Raw genomic sequence first — 19,730 nt, forward strand, 5'->3', positions numbered from 1 at the left:
AAAATCTTTAAAAAAAAAAAGAAAGCTTAAATATAGACAAGTCAGCCCTACCACTCACCTTCAGTGTCCAGATTTGGTGTGATATTTTTGAGTTTGTGCAATTTCTTAGAAGAACTTGTGCATTTACTATTTGGTGGGGTTTGCACATAGGTGATCGTGCTTCATCAACTATTAAATGGTAAGGATGATGGTATTTTTCTCATCTTACAAGGGGAATTGAGGATCAGAGAAGTCTTGCTCGGCAGGGTTCAATAGCAGAGCCCACTCCCAAAGAAAGTCGGACTCTGCCTTTCATGCTTCTGTAACCTCACTGTTCTGCCGAGCAGAGTCTCTTAGTCATTTTCTTTTGTATTTTTGACTTACAGTTACCTCTACATGAACAGTTGCTGGCCAGGGGCGCCTGGGTGGCTCAGTCAGTTAATCATCTGCCTTTGGCTTAGGTCATGACCTCAGGGTCCTGGGATTGAACCCTGCGTTGGGCTTCCTGCTCAGTGGGGAGTCTGCTTCTCCCTCAGCCCACCCCGCTTGTGCTTCTCTCTCTCTCTGTCTCAAATAAATAAAACAAAAAAAAAAAAAAAAAAAAAAAAGAGAAACAACAAACAGTTGTTGGGCAAATATTTTATAAGCTGTGGTTTGAAGTTGGGCTCATCCAAACCATATATTGTAGACTCAAAAGTAAACAGGATTTCTGTTTATATTCTGAACTTTAAAGAAACATATATTTAGTGTAGTAGGGACATATATTTATTAATTTTTAAAATCTTAATATGGAGGACTCATTCTGAAGGTCTGTAGTTGTAGTCGATTTTCCTGAGTCACTTGTCCGAAAGCAGAGAGCATCAGCACCTTTACTCGTGGGTCTGTTGGCAGATTTGGAACCCGTTACCCATCGTGAGGCATCTTGGATGGCAGAGGAGAGGTTAGATTTGGTCAGAAGGTTGCCTTAGTCCTGAGTGCCCCATACACTTGCAAAGTGACTTTAGCTCCAGTTTCTGTCTTGGGAAGATAGGAACGATACTCCTGGCTTCACCCTCCATGTTTCCAAGGACCCCTGAATGAGTGAATGCTAGAAAAGCATCTTGTGAACTTTGAAGCAGTCTGATCATCACGAAAGACTTTCATAAGGAAATTTCTCAGAAACTAAGGAAGCAGCTCAGGGACGCTGTCAGCATTTTTTATATGCCTACAAAGACCAAATTCCATTTTTATCCTCTGCCATGTTCACATGGAAACAGGATTATCTGTGATCTTGGTAAATTGTAGGAATTTTTAATGGGATTAACAACCTTTCAGTCCCCTTCTCTGCTCTTTTTACATATTGGCTCTTTCATAATGTACAGCGGCCTCTCGTTAGCTACATTTTACTGATGAAGAAATGGAAGCAGAGACAGGCGAGGTAGTATCACTGTGCTGAGTAGTTGGGATATAAGGGTCTGGTACGCCCAGCTTCTGTCCTCTGGGAATTCAGAATCTTTGAGGGCTGAGAAAGCAGATAATTATGCTGCAGCACGGGATGGGGTGTGTGCTTCAATTCTGCATACAGATTTCATAGAGCTTGGAAGAAAGGCAATGCTAGTATTTTGCCTAGTGAGGAGGGTAATTAAGAGGGGGATCCCAGTGCTCGTGACATTTATCTGAGGGTTGTAGGGCATTCTGATGATCTACTGCTGCTTTATAAACCACTCCCAAGATTTCGTGACTTGGAAACAAAATCATTTAATTTTTATCTCTCTCAGTTCTTAGGGGTTGACTGGGCTCAGCCAGGCAATTCAGGATCTTTTATGAAATTGTACCCAGGTAGTGTCTAGGGATGGATCGGCTCATCTAAAAGTTGCTTTATCCATGACTGGCACCTGGTCTGGGAACACTAAAATAGCTGGGGATACAATAGCCACGGCTGAATCTCTTCTTTGTATGGTTTCTCCTTGTGGTCTTTCCATATGGTGGCTGCAGAGTACCATGATTCTTACGTGGTGACTGAGGGCTCCCAGAGTCCATGTTCTGAGAGAAACTGGCAGAAGCTTCTTGGGGTTTTCTGATCTAGCTTTGGAATTTGGACAGTTTCATTGCCATCATGTCTTATTCATGAGGCAATCATATGGGCCCTTTCAAGTTTAAGGGAAGTATGCATGGGCTCTGCCTGAAGACTTGACTGGGCCTGGATAATCTGCTTCTGAGCTGGCTTACTCATTAGGTGGTTGGAGGAGACTCGGTGTCTTTTCCTGGCTGGTGGGAAGAGGCATCAGTTCCTTGCCACATGGACCTCTCCGCAGGGTTTCTTAACTGTTCTGTCAACCTGACACCTGATTGCCCCTCAAGCAGTTGATCCATGAGAGAGTGAGGAGGAAGCTGTAATGTCCTATATAATCTAGTCTTGGAAGTCACACATCATCATGTCCACCTTATTCTCTTAGAAGTAAATCACTAATCAGTCCCCATCAAGGGGAGGGGCGATGAGCTCCATCTTTAGAAAGGAGTGGCAGAAAATTTATGGACATAGTTTCAATTATATTTCATATATACTCAAAGCCTTGTTATGCCACCATTAATCTTCTGTTTTTCAGACTAAATATCTGAATCATTTTCTTTAATAGATGTCTTGTCAGGCCATACTCTTGACCGTTAAGAATTCATTTTGCTTTGTTTCGTTTGTAATATTTTTCTAGATCATTTTATAGACTATTTTTTGTTACGTTTTCCCCATTTACTCACCTGTTCAGTTTGGAACTTTCTAGATTTAAAAGCAGTTAAATATTTGAACTTTGGAGTTCAGGGTGACTAACCCATCTTCCTATAAAAGTTTATATTAACAACAATAATCTCGTTTTAAGCTTTTATACTTACCTGAGTTACTTCTTACTATGTCCCTTATAGCAGAGTTATGACACTTATTTAGAATGTGAGGAAATAGGAATAAATAAGTTAATTTATTGAAGATTTCATAGTTAAGAATTTTCGCACTTTGAATCTTTTATTTATTTATTTATTTAAAGATTTTATTTATTTGTTTGACAGAAGAGAGATCACAAGTAGGCAGAGAGGCAGGCAGAGAGAGAGGAGGAAGCAGGCTCCTTGCTGAGCAGAGAGCCCGATGCGGGGCTTGATCCCAGGACCCTGGGATCATGACCTGAGTCGAAGGCAGAGGCTTCACCCACTGAGCCACCCAGATGCCCCGAATCTTTTATTCTTTGTTTCCTCCTTTTTTTTTTTTTTTTCGTTGTTGGATGGTGGTAATCAATGGACCTGTTACTCAGAGTTAGCTAATTACGAGATTTAATTATATTTGCAAAAATGCCTTTAGAAACCTAGTCAAGTTGTCTCATGAAAAAAAAAAGAATTGCCCCTGGCCCTTTTCATTTTTGATTTAGATATTCTGTAAATGAAAACATTTCAAGAGTATTATCTAGGAAATAGGTTTTATATTAAGTGTGATATGTGCATTTATTATTGAGAAACTTTTTACGTATTCCATTTCCAGTGTTACAGAACATGGGTTTGTTATTCTAATAATAGTATTATGAACCATAGTGTTTATTCATTTTTTAAAAAAATCTTTTTCGATTAGTTGAGGCTAATATGTGGGTTTTATTTAAACCTATGCAGTACAGGTTGGAGATTAATGGTGACATATTTTTAAACTGATTTCAGACCTTTCTGTGATATATTTTTTCTTCCAAACCACATTGTAGCCTAAAAATGCAGGGGCCATTGGGTATTTTCTTTCTTTCTTTTTTGAAATATCAAAAATAATTTTAAGGTTTCTTTACCTCATTAAAATATAAAACATGTTTTACTTTTTTTTTTTAGTCTCAAGTATACACATTGTGTTTATGTTGTAACTTTGAATTGTCTTATAGTTGAAAAATCACATTCTGGATAGAATCTCTACTCGTTTCACTGAGGATATATTTTTTTGAGCCCCAGTTAGGTGTGTGACTTGATGCCAGCTACTGAGAGTTTAACAAGGATGGAATCCTTGTCTTCACTTAAATTCTGATAGAAGATGTAGATTTTTAAAATGATAATCTCAATAAATTGGTATTCACAGAATGAAAAGTAAAGGAACATGTAAGAGGGACACCTAAACCATGTGTTTCTTGTGAAGAAATCTTACATAGAGAGGTCAGAGAAGGACGTAACATCTAAGTTGACACCCAAGAGTCTTGAGAAAATTAAGATATTTGTATTAACGTAAACTGAATTTTGTTATGTGTTCTTAGAGCCTAGATGCTTAGGAGGATAAATAAAAGGTAGTACCGTTAGAGAAACTGTAAAATTCTCTCTAGTTTACTGTGTAAGTCTCCCCACCTTGTTATTGTCATTTATTAATTATAATTAGAAACAACATTCAAAGGGCATAATATAAAAGAGGAAATAACAAAAACTTTCAAGTTCTTGTTGGGAGGAAAACTTTTCTCTACGCACTTAGGTTGGAATGGTTGGTCTGGGACTGATACTAGTCATTGATCTCTTAGGAGACTGAAAGCTAATTCCAGGATTAATAAATAGATTGGAAGGTCGAAGTTGCTGTGACATTTGTCCTATAATCTTTTAAAAAATCAGTCTAAGCGCTACCGTTTTTTTAATTAATTAGAAACACAATGTTAATGAGCTCTTTTATCAATTGATGCTGCCACAATCTTTAAGTGATTTGCATGTGTTACAGGTGAAGACCCAGAAGAAAGGCGTGGACAGGTTCTGATCCTTCTAGTAGAGCAAGCCCTTCGTTTCCATGACTACAAAGCAGCCAGTGTGCATTGTCAGGAGCTGATGGCCACAGGTGAAATAGACAAATTACTTAACACTTGGCTCAGGTCCTTTTTACATGGTGAATAATGGAAAAGGTCTCTTCTGAAATCAATTGGCCTGATTGGGAAGCCAGCTACATTTTCTTCAAAAGACATGAGAAACATTTTATGAGCCCTGATCAGTATGTATACCATGGGCTTATATATTAATATAAGTACTTTAATGGGCTTGGAGTTACATTTTAGCTGAGATTTTGGTTGCTTTCTGTTGCCTAATAAAAATATGCTCATAATTTTAAGAACGCTTTTATGTAAAATATTTTAATGCCTTTTCATGTATTTGTTATATAAAAGAAAATATAAAGATTTTGAAGTATCTATAATTCATGAGTAGTTAATATCTCTAGTCTTTGTTTTTAAAGGGATAGCATAGTGCTTTTCAAACTGATGTTGAGGAAATAGGAAGTAGTATGCGATCCTTAAATTTTCTATATGGAAATTCAAAGTCTGTTCTCTGGAAGATCAGTTTTTTTTGTGACATAATCTCACTACGAAAGAAGATATTCCCCAGTGGGGTTGGAAGTGATGTTGCCTTATCATAGACTCTCTACTAAATGATCTGCTTTCTCTGGCTGTGTCTGAGTATATGAAAACCCAAGCAATCTTTTTACCTACTGTCTGTGCGCTTTCATAGCGAGCGGTTGAAAATGTCGTGCTTCACCTCATGGTAAGTCACGGAGCTGTGCATTTAGGAGCATTGCACTTTTTGTATATGTACTGTTAAAGAAAAATACTATTCTGACATTTCTTACGAATGATAAGGAAGACTTTATTTAGGACTTTTGCAGTAGATGTTAAAAGTATTGCAGTAGGTGAGAGAGGTCGACTTAACTCCAAATACAGAAAAGACAGCTGGGGACTTAAAGCCAAGGAGCATAGGGAGGGGTCAGTGGATATAAAACTCCGTGAGACATCAAGTTCAGTGGGATTCTTGCTGATCTGACTTAACAGGATTCTTGCTGAAAGGCAGGCCTGGATGATCAAATTCAAGGATGAGAGAGGAGGAATTTGATCAGATATCAATAGTCATCAGTTATCAAGGGTGGAAGATTCTCTCTAAATGGGCTTTGTAGGATTATCGCCAGGGCTGGACTATGCAGGCTCAGTCAGCGTGGGCCAAGGGGTGGGCCTAGTTGTGAAGAGATTTCAAAGGAGCCTGACCAATGTTTGGTCAAGGAGAGAATCTTTGTGAGTACATCTGTGAAAATGTTTAAAACTCTGGGGGAAAAACTCAATGCTTTATAACCTCAGCACTAGAAAATCAGTTTCATAAAAAAGCTATATTCTGTAATACTATGTTAATAGTAACTAATTAGTTAGTATTAATATTAGCTAATTAATATTAGCTAATTATAATTATTTAATATTAACTAATAAGCCAGTATTACTATTAACCAATATTGGGTTTGTAACATTAAGTTCAGAGTAATTATGGTGTTTTTGAGAAAACAGTTTATTGCTTTAAAATTATTTAGAGAGTTTTGTAAGAATTTTATTCCCATCAGTGTAATACCCGGATTTTTACTTTATGTATCTATAGAAATTATTCTGGCCCAAGGCCTTTGAACTTAGAAAAAACAAACCCTTTCAAACTAGAACTTGGTACTTAAAAAAAACAACCAAAACTCTTTCAAACTAGAATTCCTTCAACTACAAATAAAAACATATTTTACGAATCTGGAGTATAAGTGTGTAGGACAAAGATCTCTGCTGGGAGCCAGGGCTGACTGCTTTGCTCTGTCCTTGGATCTCTCTCTTCTGTAAAGTGAATGATTCTGTGTGGCTGCCTATAGTAATTTTTCTTTTCTCACACTTCGTAGTTTACAGAGTGCTTTTAAATAGAAATGTTATTTAATCCTTCAACAACTCAAGGAGAAAAGCATTGTTCTTGTCCCTTTGTAGTAGTAGAAGTGTGACACGTGGAACTCTCTCCAGCTCACACAAGTGCTTAGTAGCAGTGTTGGGCCATACGCTAGGGTCTTCCGAAGTCAGATATCCAGCTTTTTACTCAGCGTCAAAGCTAAGTCTAAGACTATTTATAGTCATTGCTAGGTATTCTAAAATGAAGCAGAGTTTATCAGAAAAACATGTCTGGGATATTGCTGAACTTTTTGGATAACAGACAAGTCTAATATTTCTTTCCTATTTTAGTTCCTTATGTATTTCTGGTTATGAAAATGTTATGTATTACTAATGACCACAATTGTGCTTTGGTGACACAAGACCTGAGCAGAAAGCCGTTGGATTTGTCCTCTCAGCGTGGAGACTTTTCTTGTGGAAATCAGGTTTTTTTTTGCTTGCCAATTTTGCAGGTTATTCTAAGAGTTGGGATGTTTGTAGCCAGTTAGGACAATCCGAAAGTTACCAGGACTTGGCCACTCGTCAGGAGCTCATGGCTTTTGCTTTGACACATTGCCCTCCTAGCAGCATTGAACCTCTTTTGGCAGCTAGCAGCTCTCTCCAGAGAGAGGTAAGCGTTCCCAGTAAAGTAAATCTCGAACTGTATGAAATGTATTTTGTTGGGTGTGTGGATCTGAGATTTGTGATCATTTTTTAAAATAATAGAATTTTAATTTATGGAAGAAAAGTAGCTTGTCACTTATCTGAAAAGGGATTTGAAGATATTAGGATATAAAATAGTGTTTTTGACAATAAACAAAATAGTGTTTTTGGCTTATAGTAAGGAAGAAAGGGTCCAAGGCAAGTATGAGAAAAAACAGGAAGTAATATTAAGAAGTAAATTATTGAATGTAAATGGGGAAGTTAATGTTGAGAATAAAACATAAGAAATGGTCATAGGAGTTCATAGGAGGAAATCATAGGAGTTAAAGCCAGTGGTGACAACATTCTTTAGAGGCCTTTTGGAAATGGCAGGGGAAAGAGTTTTGGTTGGGGAGATGCTGAATTTCCTAAAATTCACAGGATAGATCTACCTGAGGGTGGATTAATGCTCTTGTTGCAAAAATATAGGAAGAGATCAATACAGGGTATAAGACTATAGGAAGAGCTTCTGGAATTCTCATTTTCATGTCCTTGTCATTCTGTACGTTGTATACCAGCTTTTCCACCACCGGTTCCCAGTTCTGAAACTGGGCAGGTATTCAGAAAGTCCTGAAGTAAGCCTGTTCCCAAAAAACTGTTCATTATGGAATAGCAGATTTTTTCTCAAAAGAGTCATTTTAAAATTTCCAGTCTACATTGTGAAGTGCCGTGAATTTAAAAACACAATTCCTTCATAGTAGGTCATGTTCTCTTTCCAGATTCTTTGTCAAAAAGTGAATTTCCAGATCCATCCAGAAGGTGGGGAGAGTATCATTGTCTCACCGTTCACTGGTAGAGTGCAACAGGAGGTGAGTTAGTGTGTGTGGGGGAGGAGATTGAAGCCGGGCCCGGAGTGGAGTGAGCTGGGCATCGCCTGGCCCTGCGGATGGGGTGGAGAGACCATTTTTCTTCCAAACTTTTTTTGTGTGTTTTGTCAAATGCAACATTCATACATTAAAAAAAAAAAGTACACGAAAGTGTTCAACTCAATAAATTCCCACAAAGACAGTATCCATGAAGCCACCAGAGAAATAGTGTATGAGCAGCCTTCTGCATGTCCCCGCACACTGTCTCCCATTTTCATTTCTGGCCCTTCTTTCTCCTTCCAGAGATCACGGCTGTCCTGACACCAGGTCTTTGTGGCCTTTGTTCTTGTTTGAAAGAATTTTAATGCCCCTTCACACTTCTCCCCATGTGGTGGTTTAAGTTCACCCGTTTCTGTACGGGACAGAAGTAGCCGCCCCCCATATCCTCCGGGAGACTCGTCCACACTCTTACACATTTATCCTTGCTGCGGTGGAAGATTGCCATGTGCACATCTCCCAGCACGTTCCGGTGAGGACTGGCGTCGGGGTCTGTTCAGTTTTGGCTAAAACTACAGCTGCGTCATCATGCGCTGCACGTCGCTGTTGCGTGGCTCATACCTTGTCTCTGGCGTCTGCTTCCCCAGCCCTGGAGGTGGATGCTAGCACGTCCGTGGTTGCAGCCTCGCTCAGGAACCCCACATGATTTTCCAGAGTGGTTTTACCCATTGCATTTTCAATTACAGCACTGGGGATTGCCGTTTATTCCGAGTTAGCACTTTGACATTGTTAGTTTTTTTAAAAATTTTACCTCTTCTCCTAAGTATTTAGTGATACTTATTTATGATCTTGACTTGCATTTTTCCCGTTGCTAACGAGATGGAATTAGCTCAGGAGAGATCCTCTTTTGTGAGGTACCTGTTCCATTCTCTTGCCAATTTTCTACAGGATTTTTCTCCTTTTCCCTCACCTCGTTGACATTCTCACGAATGATAGTCTGTCTGAACCACCAAAGTATGTACCTGCCTCAGGATAGTTCATCCTGGGAGACAAAGGAGGGTGTACACACCCCCTGACACCTTTTGGTCATGGTTGGCTCTGTGACATTTCCCTTTCCGTGACTGTTTCTAACAACATAAAATTAGCATTTCCTTTTTTAGGTTGAAGAAAGTAGCCCACTTTTTGATATTCTATTAAGGTCAATTAAGAGATGATAATCCTCTTTATAGATTGGTTTTCCACAGGCTTTTGATATATTTGGAGGAAGGAAGTTGGCCAATTTTACTACCTTTCAAGGTCCAATTGAAGACCCATTTTCAATGGCACCTTCCTTATCCCAAGTTTTGTGTCTTTTGAGCCTTTTATCCCACTCCACTGGTTCAGCCGCATCTCTCATCCTTCTGTCTGTCTCTTTAGCGTCATCTTCTTTCATGCCTGGGTTCCAGTCCTACAAACATGCTCTGGGTTCCACTCCTACTGAACTCACCACCATTCTCTGGCTCCGTCACACCTTTGGTGTCATTTAATGCAAGTTTTCTTTCTCCCTCTGCTGCCTTCTTGCCTTGTGCTCTGGTCATCCTTCTTACCCCCTGATCCCGTCTGAAGTATCATTGCCTTTGGAAAATTTTCCTTGACTCCTGTAATTATTCCTCCTTCTTTATCTCCCACATACTCTCACGTCATTGTGTCAGCTCTTGTATGGTAACTAGAAGTATGCTGTTTATGTCTGTACTCTCTGTAGAGTGGTTGTTACATAGTGAACACCTAGGAAATGTTTGTTAATGCTCACTTGGAAGCTTCACTGCATGAAGATTAGTCTGTGGTAAAAATTAATTAGAAAATAGATTTTAGCATAAAAAAAGGGATTTCCCAATTAATTCTCATATATGTGCTGTGGTAGCTACTGAGATCCTATTATGTTTTGGCCCATGTGAGGGTTGTATCATTTCTCTCTTCAGCTTAGAATTGCGAAGTATTTCTGCTGAGTTCAGCTCTATAAGTTTATTCTGAATCCCCATCCTTCTTTATAAAATCCAGGAAAAGCCTTTGTGACTTTTGGGTTCCCTGTTTTCTCCTTCTACAATGAATTTAGAAAGTGTCAACCTGGCCCTTTAATGGCTTCTTTGGAATGGGACATGCTGTGTCACTGCAAGTGGACGTGTATTTGTCCATTAGTCTCCTTAGTAAATGAAGGAGACCACCAGTCAGCTTTAACGCGTTCTACTTAGCGAGGAAAAAGAATTCTTCCAAAGTATTCTTTTTTTTTCCTTTTCCTTCTCCTTTTTTTTTTGGTAGCTTCTTAAAAGCTTTTTTGTCTTCGTTTGTCCTTTTTCAGCAAGTTGTAAGAAATCTAGATCTCCTGAAATGTAAATTCAAACCCTCAATGAACTTATTACAGCTTTGATTCTTAAAGCACATTTTGGAATATTATAGCTACTATTATTAGATGAAAATGCAGTGCTTAGCTGTAAGATACTGCATGTTACACATTAAATATAACCGTAAATGAGAGCTGATATGTGTAACCTGCTTAATGCTCAAGACTTTCATTACTCAGTTGTGAATATACTAATTTTTATTTATATATCCAGGTAAAGTAAAGGTGTAATTGCTCTACAGTAGCATTTGCATTAGTTCAAGTGGAGCCTACAAGTTTGAAGATATTGGCTACTGTCCACGTGAACAAGATATTACTTTATAAATAGAACAGAATGCATATTTTGTGAATAACTATCAAAATTACAGTTTTCCGGTTTCTTATTAATGTTGGTTATTATGTTTTTTAGATGTAGCAATATTCCACCATTTAGAGCGTATTAACGTTTGTTTAGCTAGTATTTGTTATATCACTTAGCCAATGGTGTTTTCCCTCAGATAAATCTAATTAGATTTGGAAATGGATTATGTATAAGGTTCCCATTAAAAAATCATTTTCACTGTGGGAAAACTTGTTATGAACATTTTAAGTAGCTATATAGATTTATACAACTGGACTAATTAATGTTTAGAACTGGGGCATAGGCTAAGCATAGTGATTTTGGATTTATAAAAGGATTGTTTAGAAATCTCTAGAAGTGAGCAAAATGGCAGTTGTCCTTCAGTATCAGAGACAACCCTTTCTTTTTCCATTCACCAGTTGATGGACATTTGGGTTGTTCCTACTTTTAGGCTATCGTGAATAATGTTGCTTTGAACATTGGTGCACACGTCTCTGAAGGGAAATGTGCTTTGATTTCTTGTGTACGTAGGTAGGCGTGGAACTGCTGATTGCATGTATATATGTGTTTAACACTTGAAGAAATGGCCAAATTGTTTCCCAAAGGGGCTGTACCATTTTCCTTTCCCACCATGAGGAGTTAAGATTCCTGGGGCACCTGGGTGGCTCAGTGGGTTAAAGCCTCTGCCTTCAGCTCAGGTCATGACCCCAGGGACCTGGGATCGAGCCCCACGTCAGGCTTTCTGCTCGGCAGGGAACCTGCTTCCCTTCCTCTCTCTCTGCCTGTCCCTCTGCCTACTTGTGATCTCTGCTGTCAAGTGAATAAATAAAAAATCTTAAAAAAAAAAAAAGAGGATTCCTGTGTCTCCGCATTCTCATGAACACTTATTACCTGGCTTTTTCTCGAAAGCTATTCTCGGGGATGTATGTGATATCCCATTATCATTCTGGCATGCTTTTCCCAAATAACTAATGATAATGAACATCTTTTTATATGCTGCTGCTTATGGAGCTGTAAGAGTTTTGTTGTGGTGTTTTGTTTTCTAAATTCTGGGTATAAGTCCTTTCTCAAGTATATGATTTGAAAATATTTTTCTGTCTATGACTTGATTTTTTTTTAAAGATTTATTTATTTATTTATTTGACAGACAGAGATCACAAGGAGGCAGAAAGGCAGGCAGAGAGAGAGAGGGAAGCAGGCTCCCTGCTGAGCAGAGAGCCTGATGCGGGACTCGATCCCAGGACCCTGAAATCATGACCTGAGCTGAAGGCAGCAGCTTAACCCACTGAGCCACCCAGGCACCCTATGACTTGATTTTTTAAAATTTTCTTAATGGTAGCTTTAGAAGTGCAAAAACTTTTAATGTTGCTGAGGTCCAGCTTATCAATATTCTTTTATTGCTTCTGCTTTTGGTGTTGTAGCTAAGTAATTGGTGCCTAACTCAAGGTTACAGAAATTTATCCCTGTGCTTTTTTCTAAGAGTTTTATAGTTTTAGCTCTTACATTTATTGAAAAGTAAGTAAAAATAAACCACTTTTTGTGTGAAATAACCATAAGTTTGAGGAATATCTACATTTAAAAAGATGAATTTAGAATTTCTTACCATGCATAAAAATTAGTTCAATGGGATGGTTTTTGTTTTGTTTTGTTTTATGTTTTATGATAGTTTATTCCTTCTTGAAGGATTTTAAGTCTCATGTTTGGTATGCACAAAGACAAATTAATATTTTGAAGTTTTAAAGGAAACAATTTCCTGTGGAATGGATTTTTGTTACAATTATCACTTTACTGTCTCTTTTCCCTTGGTGTTTTGGAATTTTGGTTTTCAAGCTCATTGTGGAGACATCCTGTTCAGTTTACTTTTTAGCTCCCTAGACCCTGTCTAAGGATTCTGTAGTTTTGTGGTTTTCCTTAATCTATACCCTTGGTGCTTCAGTCTAGAACCATGTCCTATAGTAGCTTTTGACATGGGACTCCCTCTTGTAATGTTGAGGATCTATGAGAAATAAAAGCATGGAGCCAGTGAAGGGTTTGGGCCCTGTCTTAGTTCTCTGTCTCTCTAGACTTACAGTTTTACATAAATACATAGTCCCAGGCAGTGAGTCTGAGCTTCTTACCAGGGATCCTTTCAATTCACAATTCTCTAGAAAGGAGCATCTGGCAACCACTGCCAGCATTGGAATTCTGAGCCCCCAGATGTTGAATTCCATTGAACTTGAGTGCTTTTCCACCCTTTTCATCAATTATCCTCAGTATTTTGGAGCAGAAGTGAGCACACTGAAACATGAGTTCATTTCTCCATCTTAACTGGAATTCATAATTTTTTTTAAGTTGCAGAAATTAATATAGGTTCTTATTTTAGGAATCCCTTTAAGAGGAGACACGGTTCAGATAATTGACATTATGTGGTGTATTTTATTCCTAAAAGTAAAAAAAAAAAAAATGAAATGTGAAACATCTGTGATAAAATATTAACATTTGTTAACTTTTGATAAGTACTGGAAATTTGTGGTAACTTTGGTTTTTCTACTTTTTAAAAAATGTGAAATAATTTAATCAAAAATAAATTAGTATGATAAATTCTTTCTTCGTTCTTTCTACCTATACCATGAATCTCACTGCTTAGAGGTAAAACATATTTAAGTTTATTTTAAAAAGTTCCAGACTTTTTTTTGAGTATAAAGAGATGTGCAGCTATTGTCTGTCTCCTGAAGAATTATTATTTTATCTTATAAAATGGAATCATACTGCATATAATAACTTGAAGCTAATTTTTTTCATGTAATCTTATTTGTCATGGATATATGCTTTTCTCATTATATACAGACTATTTCTATAAGGGTGGGTTAGTGTTCATTTGATGCACAGACAATGATTTATTTACCTTTTACTTTGTTTTTGAACATTTAGATTGTGTTTGATTTTCCTCTATTTTAGACTGAGCTGCACTGTGAGCCTTTTATGTACACATTTTGCATAGTTATACTAGCATTGCTCTGCAATAAAGTGGTAGAAATGGACTCCAGAGGTAGAGAATTTCCTGTTTTCTTGTGGCGTGCCCTCCGTAAGTTTGTGTAAGTGCTGATTCTGCTTTCTCCACTGTCGTGATGCCAGCACATCACTGGGAACAGACTAGGTCTTCATTAAATTTTTTTTTTTTGGGGGGGGGGATAATGTGGCCCAAGGAATATTTTCTTTTCTTTCTTTTTTTTTTTTTTTAAAGATTTTATTTATTTATTTGACAGACAGAAATCACAAGTAGGCAGAGAGGCAGGCAGAGAGAGAGGAAGAAGCAGGCTCCCTGCTGAGCAGAGAGCCCGATGTGGGGCTCGATTCTAGGACTCTGGGGTCATGACCTGAGCCAAAGGCAGAGCCTTAACCCACTGAACCACCCAGGCTCCCCCCGAGGATTGTTTTCTATGGGAAACTGAGTTTATGGTAATATGTGATGTCCGCGTGCGGGATGAGAACACAGCACCAGCATGATTCAGAACACTTGGGCATGTCAGTCAGTCAGTCAGTACTGGTCAAAGGTGACCAGAGGAGGATGTGCACTGCCTGTCGGTGTGCTTATGGCATTATGTGTTTGCTCGGTTGCCTGCTTGGTGGTCAGGAGTGTGCAGCCTGTCATTCTTTTTTTTTTTTTTAAATTTTATTTTTTATAAACATATATTTTTATCCCCAGGGGTACAGGTCTGTGAATCGCCAGGTTTACACACTTCACAGCACTCACCATAGCACATACCCTCCCCAATGTCCATAACCCCACCCCCACTCTCCAAACCCCCCTCTCCCCATCAACCCTCAGTTTGTTTTCTGAGATTAAGAGTCACTTATGGTTTGTCTCCCTCCCAATCCCATCTTGTTTCATTTACTCTTCTCCTACCCCCTTAACCCCCCATGTTGCATCTCCTCTCCCTCGTATCAGGGAGATCATATGATAGTTGTCTTTCTCCGATTGACTTATTTCGCTAAGCATGATACCCTCTAGTTCCATCCACATCGTCGCAAATGGCAAGATTTCATTTCTTTTGATGGCTGCATAGTATTCCATTGTGTATATATACCACATCTTCTTTATCCATTCGTCTGTGGATGGACATCTAGGTTCTTTCCATAGTTTGGCTATTGTAGACATTGCTGCTATAAACATTCGGGTGCACGTGCCCCTTCGGATCACTACGTTTGTATCTTTAGGGTAAATACCCAGCAGTGCAATTGCTGGGTCATAGGGTAGTTCTATTTTCAACATTTTGAGGAACCTCCATGCTGTTTTCCAGAGTGGTTGCACCAGCTTGCATTCCCACCAACAGTGTAGGAGGGTTCCCCATTCTCCGCATCCTCGCCAGCATCTGTCATTTCCTGACTTGTTAATTTTAGCCATTCTGACTGGTGTGAGGTGATATCTCATCATGGTTTTGATTTGTATTTCCCTGATGCCGAGTGATATGGAGCATTTTTTCATGTGTCTGTTGGCCATCTGGATGTCTTCTTTGCAGAAATGTCTGTTCATGTCTTCTGCCAATTTCTTGATTGGATTATTTGTTCTTTGGGTGTTGAGTTTGCTAAGTTCTTTATAGATTTTGGACACTAGCCCTTTATCTGATATGTCATTTGCAAATATCTTCTCCCATTCTGTCAGTTGTCTTTTGGTTTCGTTAACTGTTTCCTTTGCTGTGCAAAAGCTTTTGATCTTGATGAAATCCCAATAGTTCATTTTTGCCCTTGCTTCCCTTGCCTTTGGCGATGTTCCTAGGAAGATGTTGCTGCGGCTGAGGTCGAAGAGGTTGCTGCCTGTGTTCTCCTCAAGGATTTTGATGGATTCCTTTCTCATATTGAGGTCCTTCATCCATTTTGAGTCTGTTTTCATGTGTGGTGTAAGGAAATGATCCAATTTCATTTTTCTGCATGTGGCTGTCCAATTTTCCCAACACCATTTATTGAAGAGGCTGTCTTTTTTCCATTGGATATTCTTTCCTGCTTTGTCGAAGATTAGTTGGCCATAGAGTTGAGGGTCTATTTCTGGGCTCTCTATTCTGTTCCATTGATCTATGTGTCTGTTTTTGTGCCAGTACCATGCTGTCTTGATGATGACAGCTTTGTAATAGAGCTTGAAGTCTGGAATTGTGATGCCACCAACTTTGGCTTTCTTTTTCAATATTGCTTTGGCTATTCGAGGTCTTTTCTGGTTCCATATAAATTTTAGGATTATTTGTTCCATTTCTTTGAAAAAAATGGATGGTACTTTGATAGGAATTGCATTAAATGTGTAGATTGCTTTAGTAGCATAGACATTTTCACAATATTTATTCTTCCAATCCAGAAGCATGGAACATTTTTCCATTTCTTTGTGTCTTCCTCAATTTCTTTCATGAGTACTTTATAGTTTTCTATGTATAGATTCTTAGTCTCTTTGGTTAGATTTATTCCTAGGTATCTTATAGTTTTGGGTGCAATTGTAAATGGGATGGACTCCTTAATTTCTCTTTCTTCTGTCTTGTTGTTGGTGTAGAGAAATGCAACTGATTTCTGGGCATTGATTTTATATCCTGACACTTTACTGAATTCCTGCACAAGTTCTAGCAGTTTTGGAGTGGAGTCTTTTGGGTTTTCCACATATAGTATCATATCATCTGTGAAGAGTGATAGTTTGACTTCTTCTTTGCCGATTTGGTTGCCTTTAATTTCCTTTTGTTGTCTGATTGCTGAGGCTAGGACTTCTAGTACTATGTTGAATAGCAGTGGTGATAACGGACATCCCTGCCGTGTTCCCGACCTTAGCGGAAAAGCTTTCAGTTTTTCTCCATTGAGAATGATATTTGAGGTGGGTTTTTCATAGATGGCTTTGATAATATTGAGGTATGTGCCCTCTATCCCTACACTTTGAAGAGTTTTGATCAGGAAGGGATGCTGTACTTTGTCAAATGCTTTTTCAGCATCTATGGAGAGTATCATATGGTTCTTGTTCTTTCTTTTATTAATGTGTTGTATCACATTGATTGATTTGCGGATGTTGAACCAACCTTGCAGCCCTGGAATAAATCCCACTTGGTCGTGGTGAATAATCCTTTGAATGTACTGTTGAATCCTATTGGCTAGTATTTTGGCGAGAATTTTTGCATCTGTGTTCATCAAGGATATTGGCCTGTAGTTCTCTTTTTTGATGGGATCCTTGTCTGGTTTTGGGATCAAGGTGATGCTGGCCTCATAAAATGAGTTTGGAAGTTTTCCTTCCATTTCTATTTTTTGGAACAGTTTCAGGAGAATAGGAATTAGTTCTTCTTTAAATGTTTGGTAGAATTCCCCCGGGAAGCCATCTGGCCCTGGGCTTTTGTTTGTTTGGAGATTTTTGATGACTGTTTCAATCTCCTTACTGGTTATGGGTCTGTTCAGGCTTTCTATTTCTTCCTGGTTCAGTTGTGGTAGTTTATATGTCTCTAGGAATGCATTCATTTCTTCCAGATTGTCAAATTTGTTGGCATAGAGTTGCTCATAGTATGTTCTTATAATTGTCTGTATTTCTTTGGTGTTAGTTGTGATCTCTCCTCTTTCATTCATGATTTTATTTATTTGGGTCCTCTCTCTTTTCTTTTTGATAAGTCTGGCCAGGGGTTTATCGATCTTATTAATTCTTTCAAAGAACCAGCTCCTAGTTTCGTTGATTTGTTCTATTGTTTTTTTGGTTTCTATTTCATTGATTTCTGCTCTGATCTTTATGATTTCTCTTCTCCTGCTGGGTTTAGGGTTTCTTTCTTGTTCTTTCTCTAGCTCTTTTAGGTGTAGGGTTAGGTTGTGTACTTGAGACCTTTCTTGTTTCTTGAGAAAGGCTTGTACCGCTATATATTTTCCTCTCAGGACTGCCTTTGTCGTGTCCCACAGATTTTGAACCGTTGTGTTTTCATTATCATTTGTTTCCATGAATTTTTTCAACTCTTCTTTAATTTCCTGGTTGACCCATTCATTCTTTAGAAGGATGCTGTTTAGTCTCCATGTATTTGGGTTCTTTCCAAATTTCCTCTTGTGATTGAGTTCTAGCTTCAGAGCATTGTGGTCTGAAAATATGCAGGGAATGATTCCAATCTTTTGATAACGGTTGAGACCTGATTTAGGACCGAGAATATGATCTATTCTGGAGAATGTTCCATGTGCACTAGAGAAGAATGTGTATTCTGTTGCTTTGGGATGAAATGTTCTGAATATATCTGTGATGTCCATCTGGTCCAGTGTGTCATTTAAGGCCTTGATTTCCTTGTTGATCTTTTGCTTGGATGATCTGTCCATTTCAGTGAGGGGAGTGTTAAAGTCCCCTACTATTATTGTATTATTGTCGATGTGTTTCTTTGATTTTGTTATTAATTGGTTTGTATAGTTGGCTGCTCCCATGTTAGGGGCATAGATATTTAAAATTGTTAGATCTTCTTGTTGGACAGTTCCTTTGAGTATGATATAGTGTCCTTCCTCATCTCTTATTATAGTCTTTGGCTTAAAATCTAATTGATCTGATATAAGGATTGCCACTCCTGCTTTTTTCTGATGTCCATTAGCATGGTAAATTCTTTTCCACCCCCTCACTTTAAATCTGGAGGTGTCTTCAGGTTTAAGATGAGTTTCTTGTAGGCAACATATAGATGGGTTTTGTTATTTTATCCATTCTGATACCCTGTGTCTTTTGATTGGGGCATTTAGCCCATTCACATTCAGGGTAAGTATTGAGAGATATGAATTTAGTGCCATTGTATTGCCTGTAAGGTGACTGTTATTGTATATTGTCTCTGTTCCTTTCTGATCTACTACTTTTAGGGTCTCTCTTTGCTTAGAGGACCCCTTTCAATATTTCCTGTAGAGCTGGTTTGGTATTTGCAAATTCTTTCAGTTTTTGTTTGTCCTGGAAGCTTTCAATCCTTCCTTCTATTTTCAATGATAGCCTAGCTGGATATAGTATTCTTGGCTGCATGGTTTTCTCGTTTAGTACTCTCAATATATCATGCCAGCTCTTTCTGGCCTGCCAGGTCTCTGTGGATAAGTCTGCTGCCAATCTAATATTTTTACCATTGTACGTTACAGACTTCTTTTCCCGGGCTGCTTTCAGGACTTTCTCTTTGTCACTAAGACTTGTAAATTTTACTATTAGGTGACGGGGTGTGGACCTATTCTTATTGATTTTGAGGGGGGTTCTCTGAACCTCCTGGATTTTGATGCTTGTTCCCTTTGCCATATTGGGGAAATTCTCTCCAATATACCTTCTGCTCCCCTCTCTGTTTCCTCTTCTTCTGGAATCCCAATTATTCTAATGTTGTTTCGTCTTATGGTGTCACTTATCTCTCGAATTCTCCCCTCATGGTCCAGTAGCTGTTTGTCCCTCTTTTGCTCAGCTTCTTTATTCTCTGTCATTTGGTCTTCTATATTGCTAATTCTTTCTTCTGCCTCATTTATCCTAGCAGTGAGAGCCTCCATTTTTGATTGCACCTCATTAATAGCTTTTTTGATTTCAACTTGGTTAGATTTTAGTTCTTTTATTTCTCCAGAAAGGGCTTTTATATCTCCCGAGAGGGTTTCTCTAATATCTTCCATGCCTTTTTTGAGCCTGGCTAGAACCTTGAGAATCGTCATTCTGAACTCTAGATCTGACATATTACCAACGTCTGTATTGATTAGGTCCCTAGCCTTTGGTACTGCCTCTTGTTCTTTTTTTTGTGGTGAATTTTTCCGCCTTGTCATTTTGTCCAGATAAGAGTATATGAAGTAGCAAGTGAAATACTAAAAGGGTGGCAACAACCCCAGGAAAATATGCTTTAGCCAAATCAGAAGAGATCCCAAATCGTGAGGGGGGAGAAAGGGGATAAAAAGAGGTTCAGAAAGAA

The 19,730-nt window shown here is 38.5% G+C and overlaps 1 protein-coding gene across 2 annotated transcripts in view; it reads left to right on the plus strand.

Moving 5' to 3' along the window:
• LOC111154100 (neuroblastoma amplified sequence) overlaps positions 1 to 19,730 on the plus strand; it is a 333,307-nt gene that overhangs the window by 169,520 nt on the left and 144,057 nt on the right. For both annotated transcript variants that reach the window (XM_022513484.1, XM_022513482.1), the window contains exons 33-35: positions 4,667 to 4,780; positions 7,121 to 7,278; positions 8,069 to 8,158. In XM_022513484.1, coding sequence (XP_022369192.1) covers positions 4,667 to 4,780; positions 7,121 to 7,278; positions 8,069 to 8,158 — 362 coding nt within the window. The remainder of the gene's footprint in view (positions 1 to 4,666; positions 4,781 to 7,120; positions 7,279 to 8,068; positions 8,159 to 19,730) is intronic.

Source organism: Enhydra lutris, unplaced genomic scaffold, assembly GCF_002288905.1.
Source record: "Enhydra lutris kenyoni isolate GAN:26980312 unplaced genomic scaffold, ASM228890v2 scaffoldscaffold35, whole genome shotgun sequence".
NCBI classification, from domain to species: domain Eukaryota; kingdom Metazoa; phylum Chordata; class Mammalia; order Carnivora; family Mustelidae; genus Enhydra; species Enhydra lutris.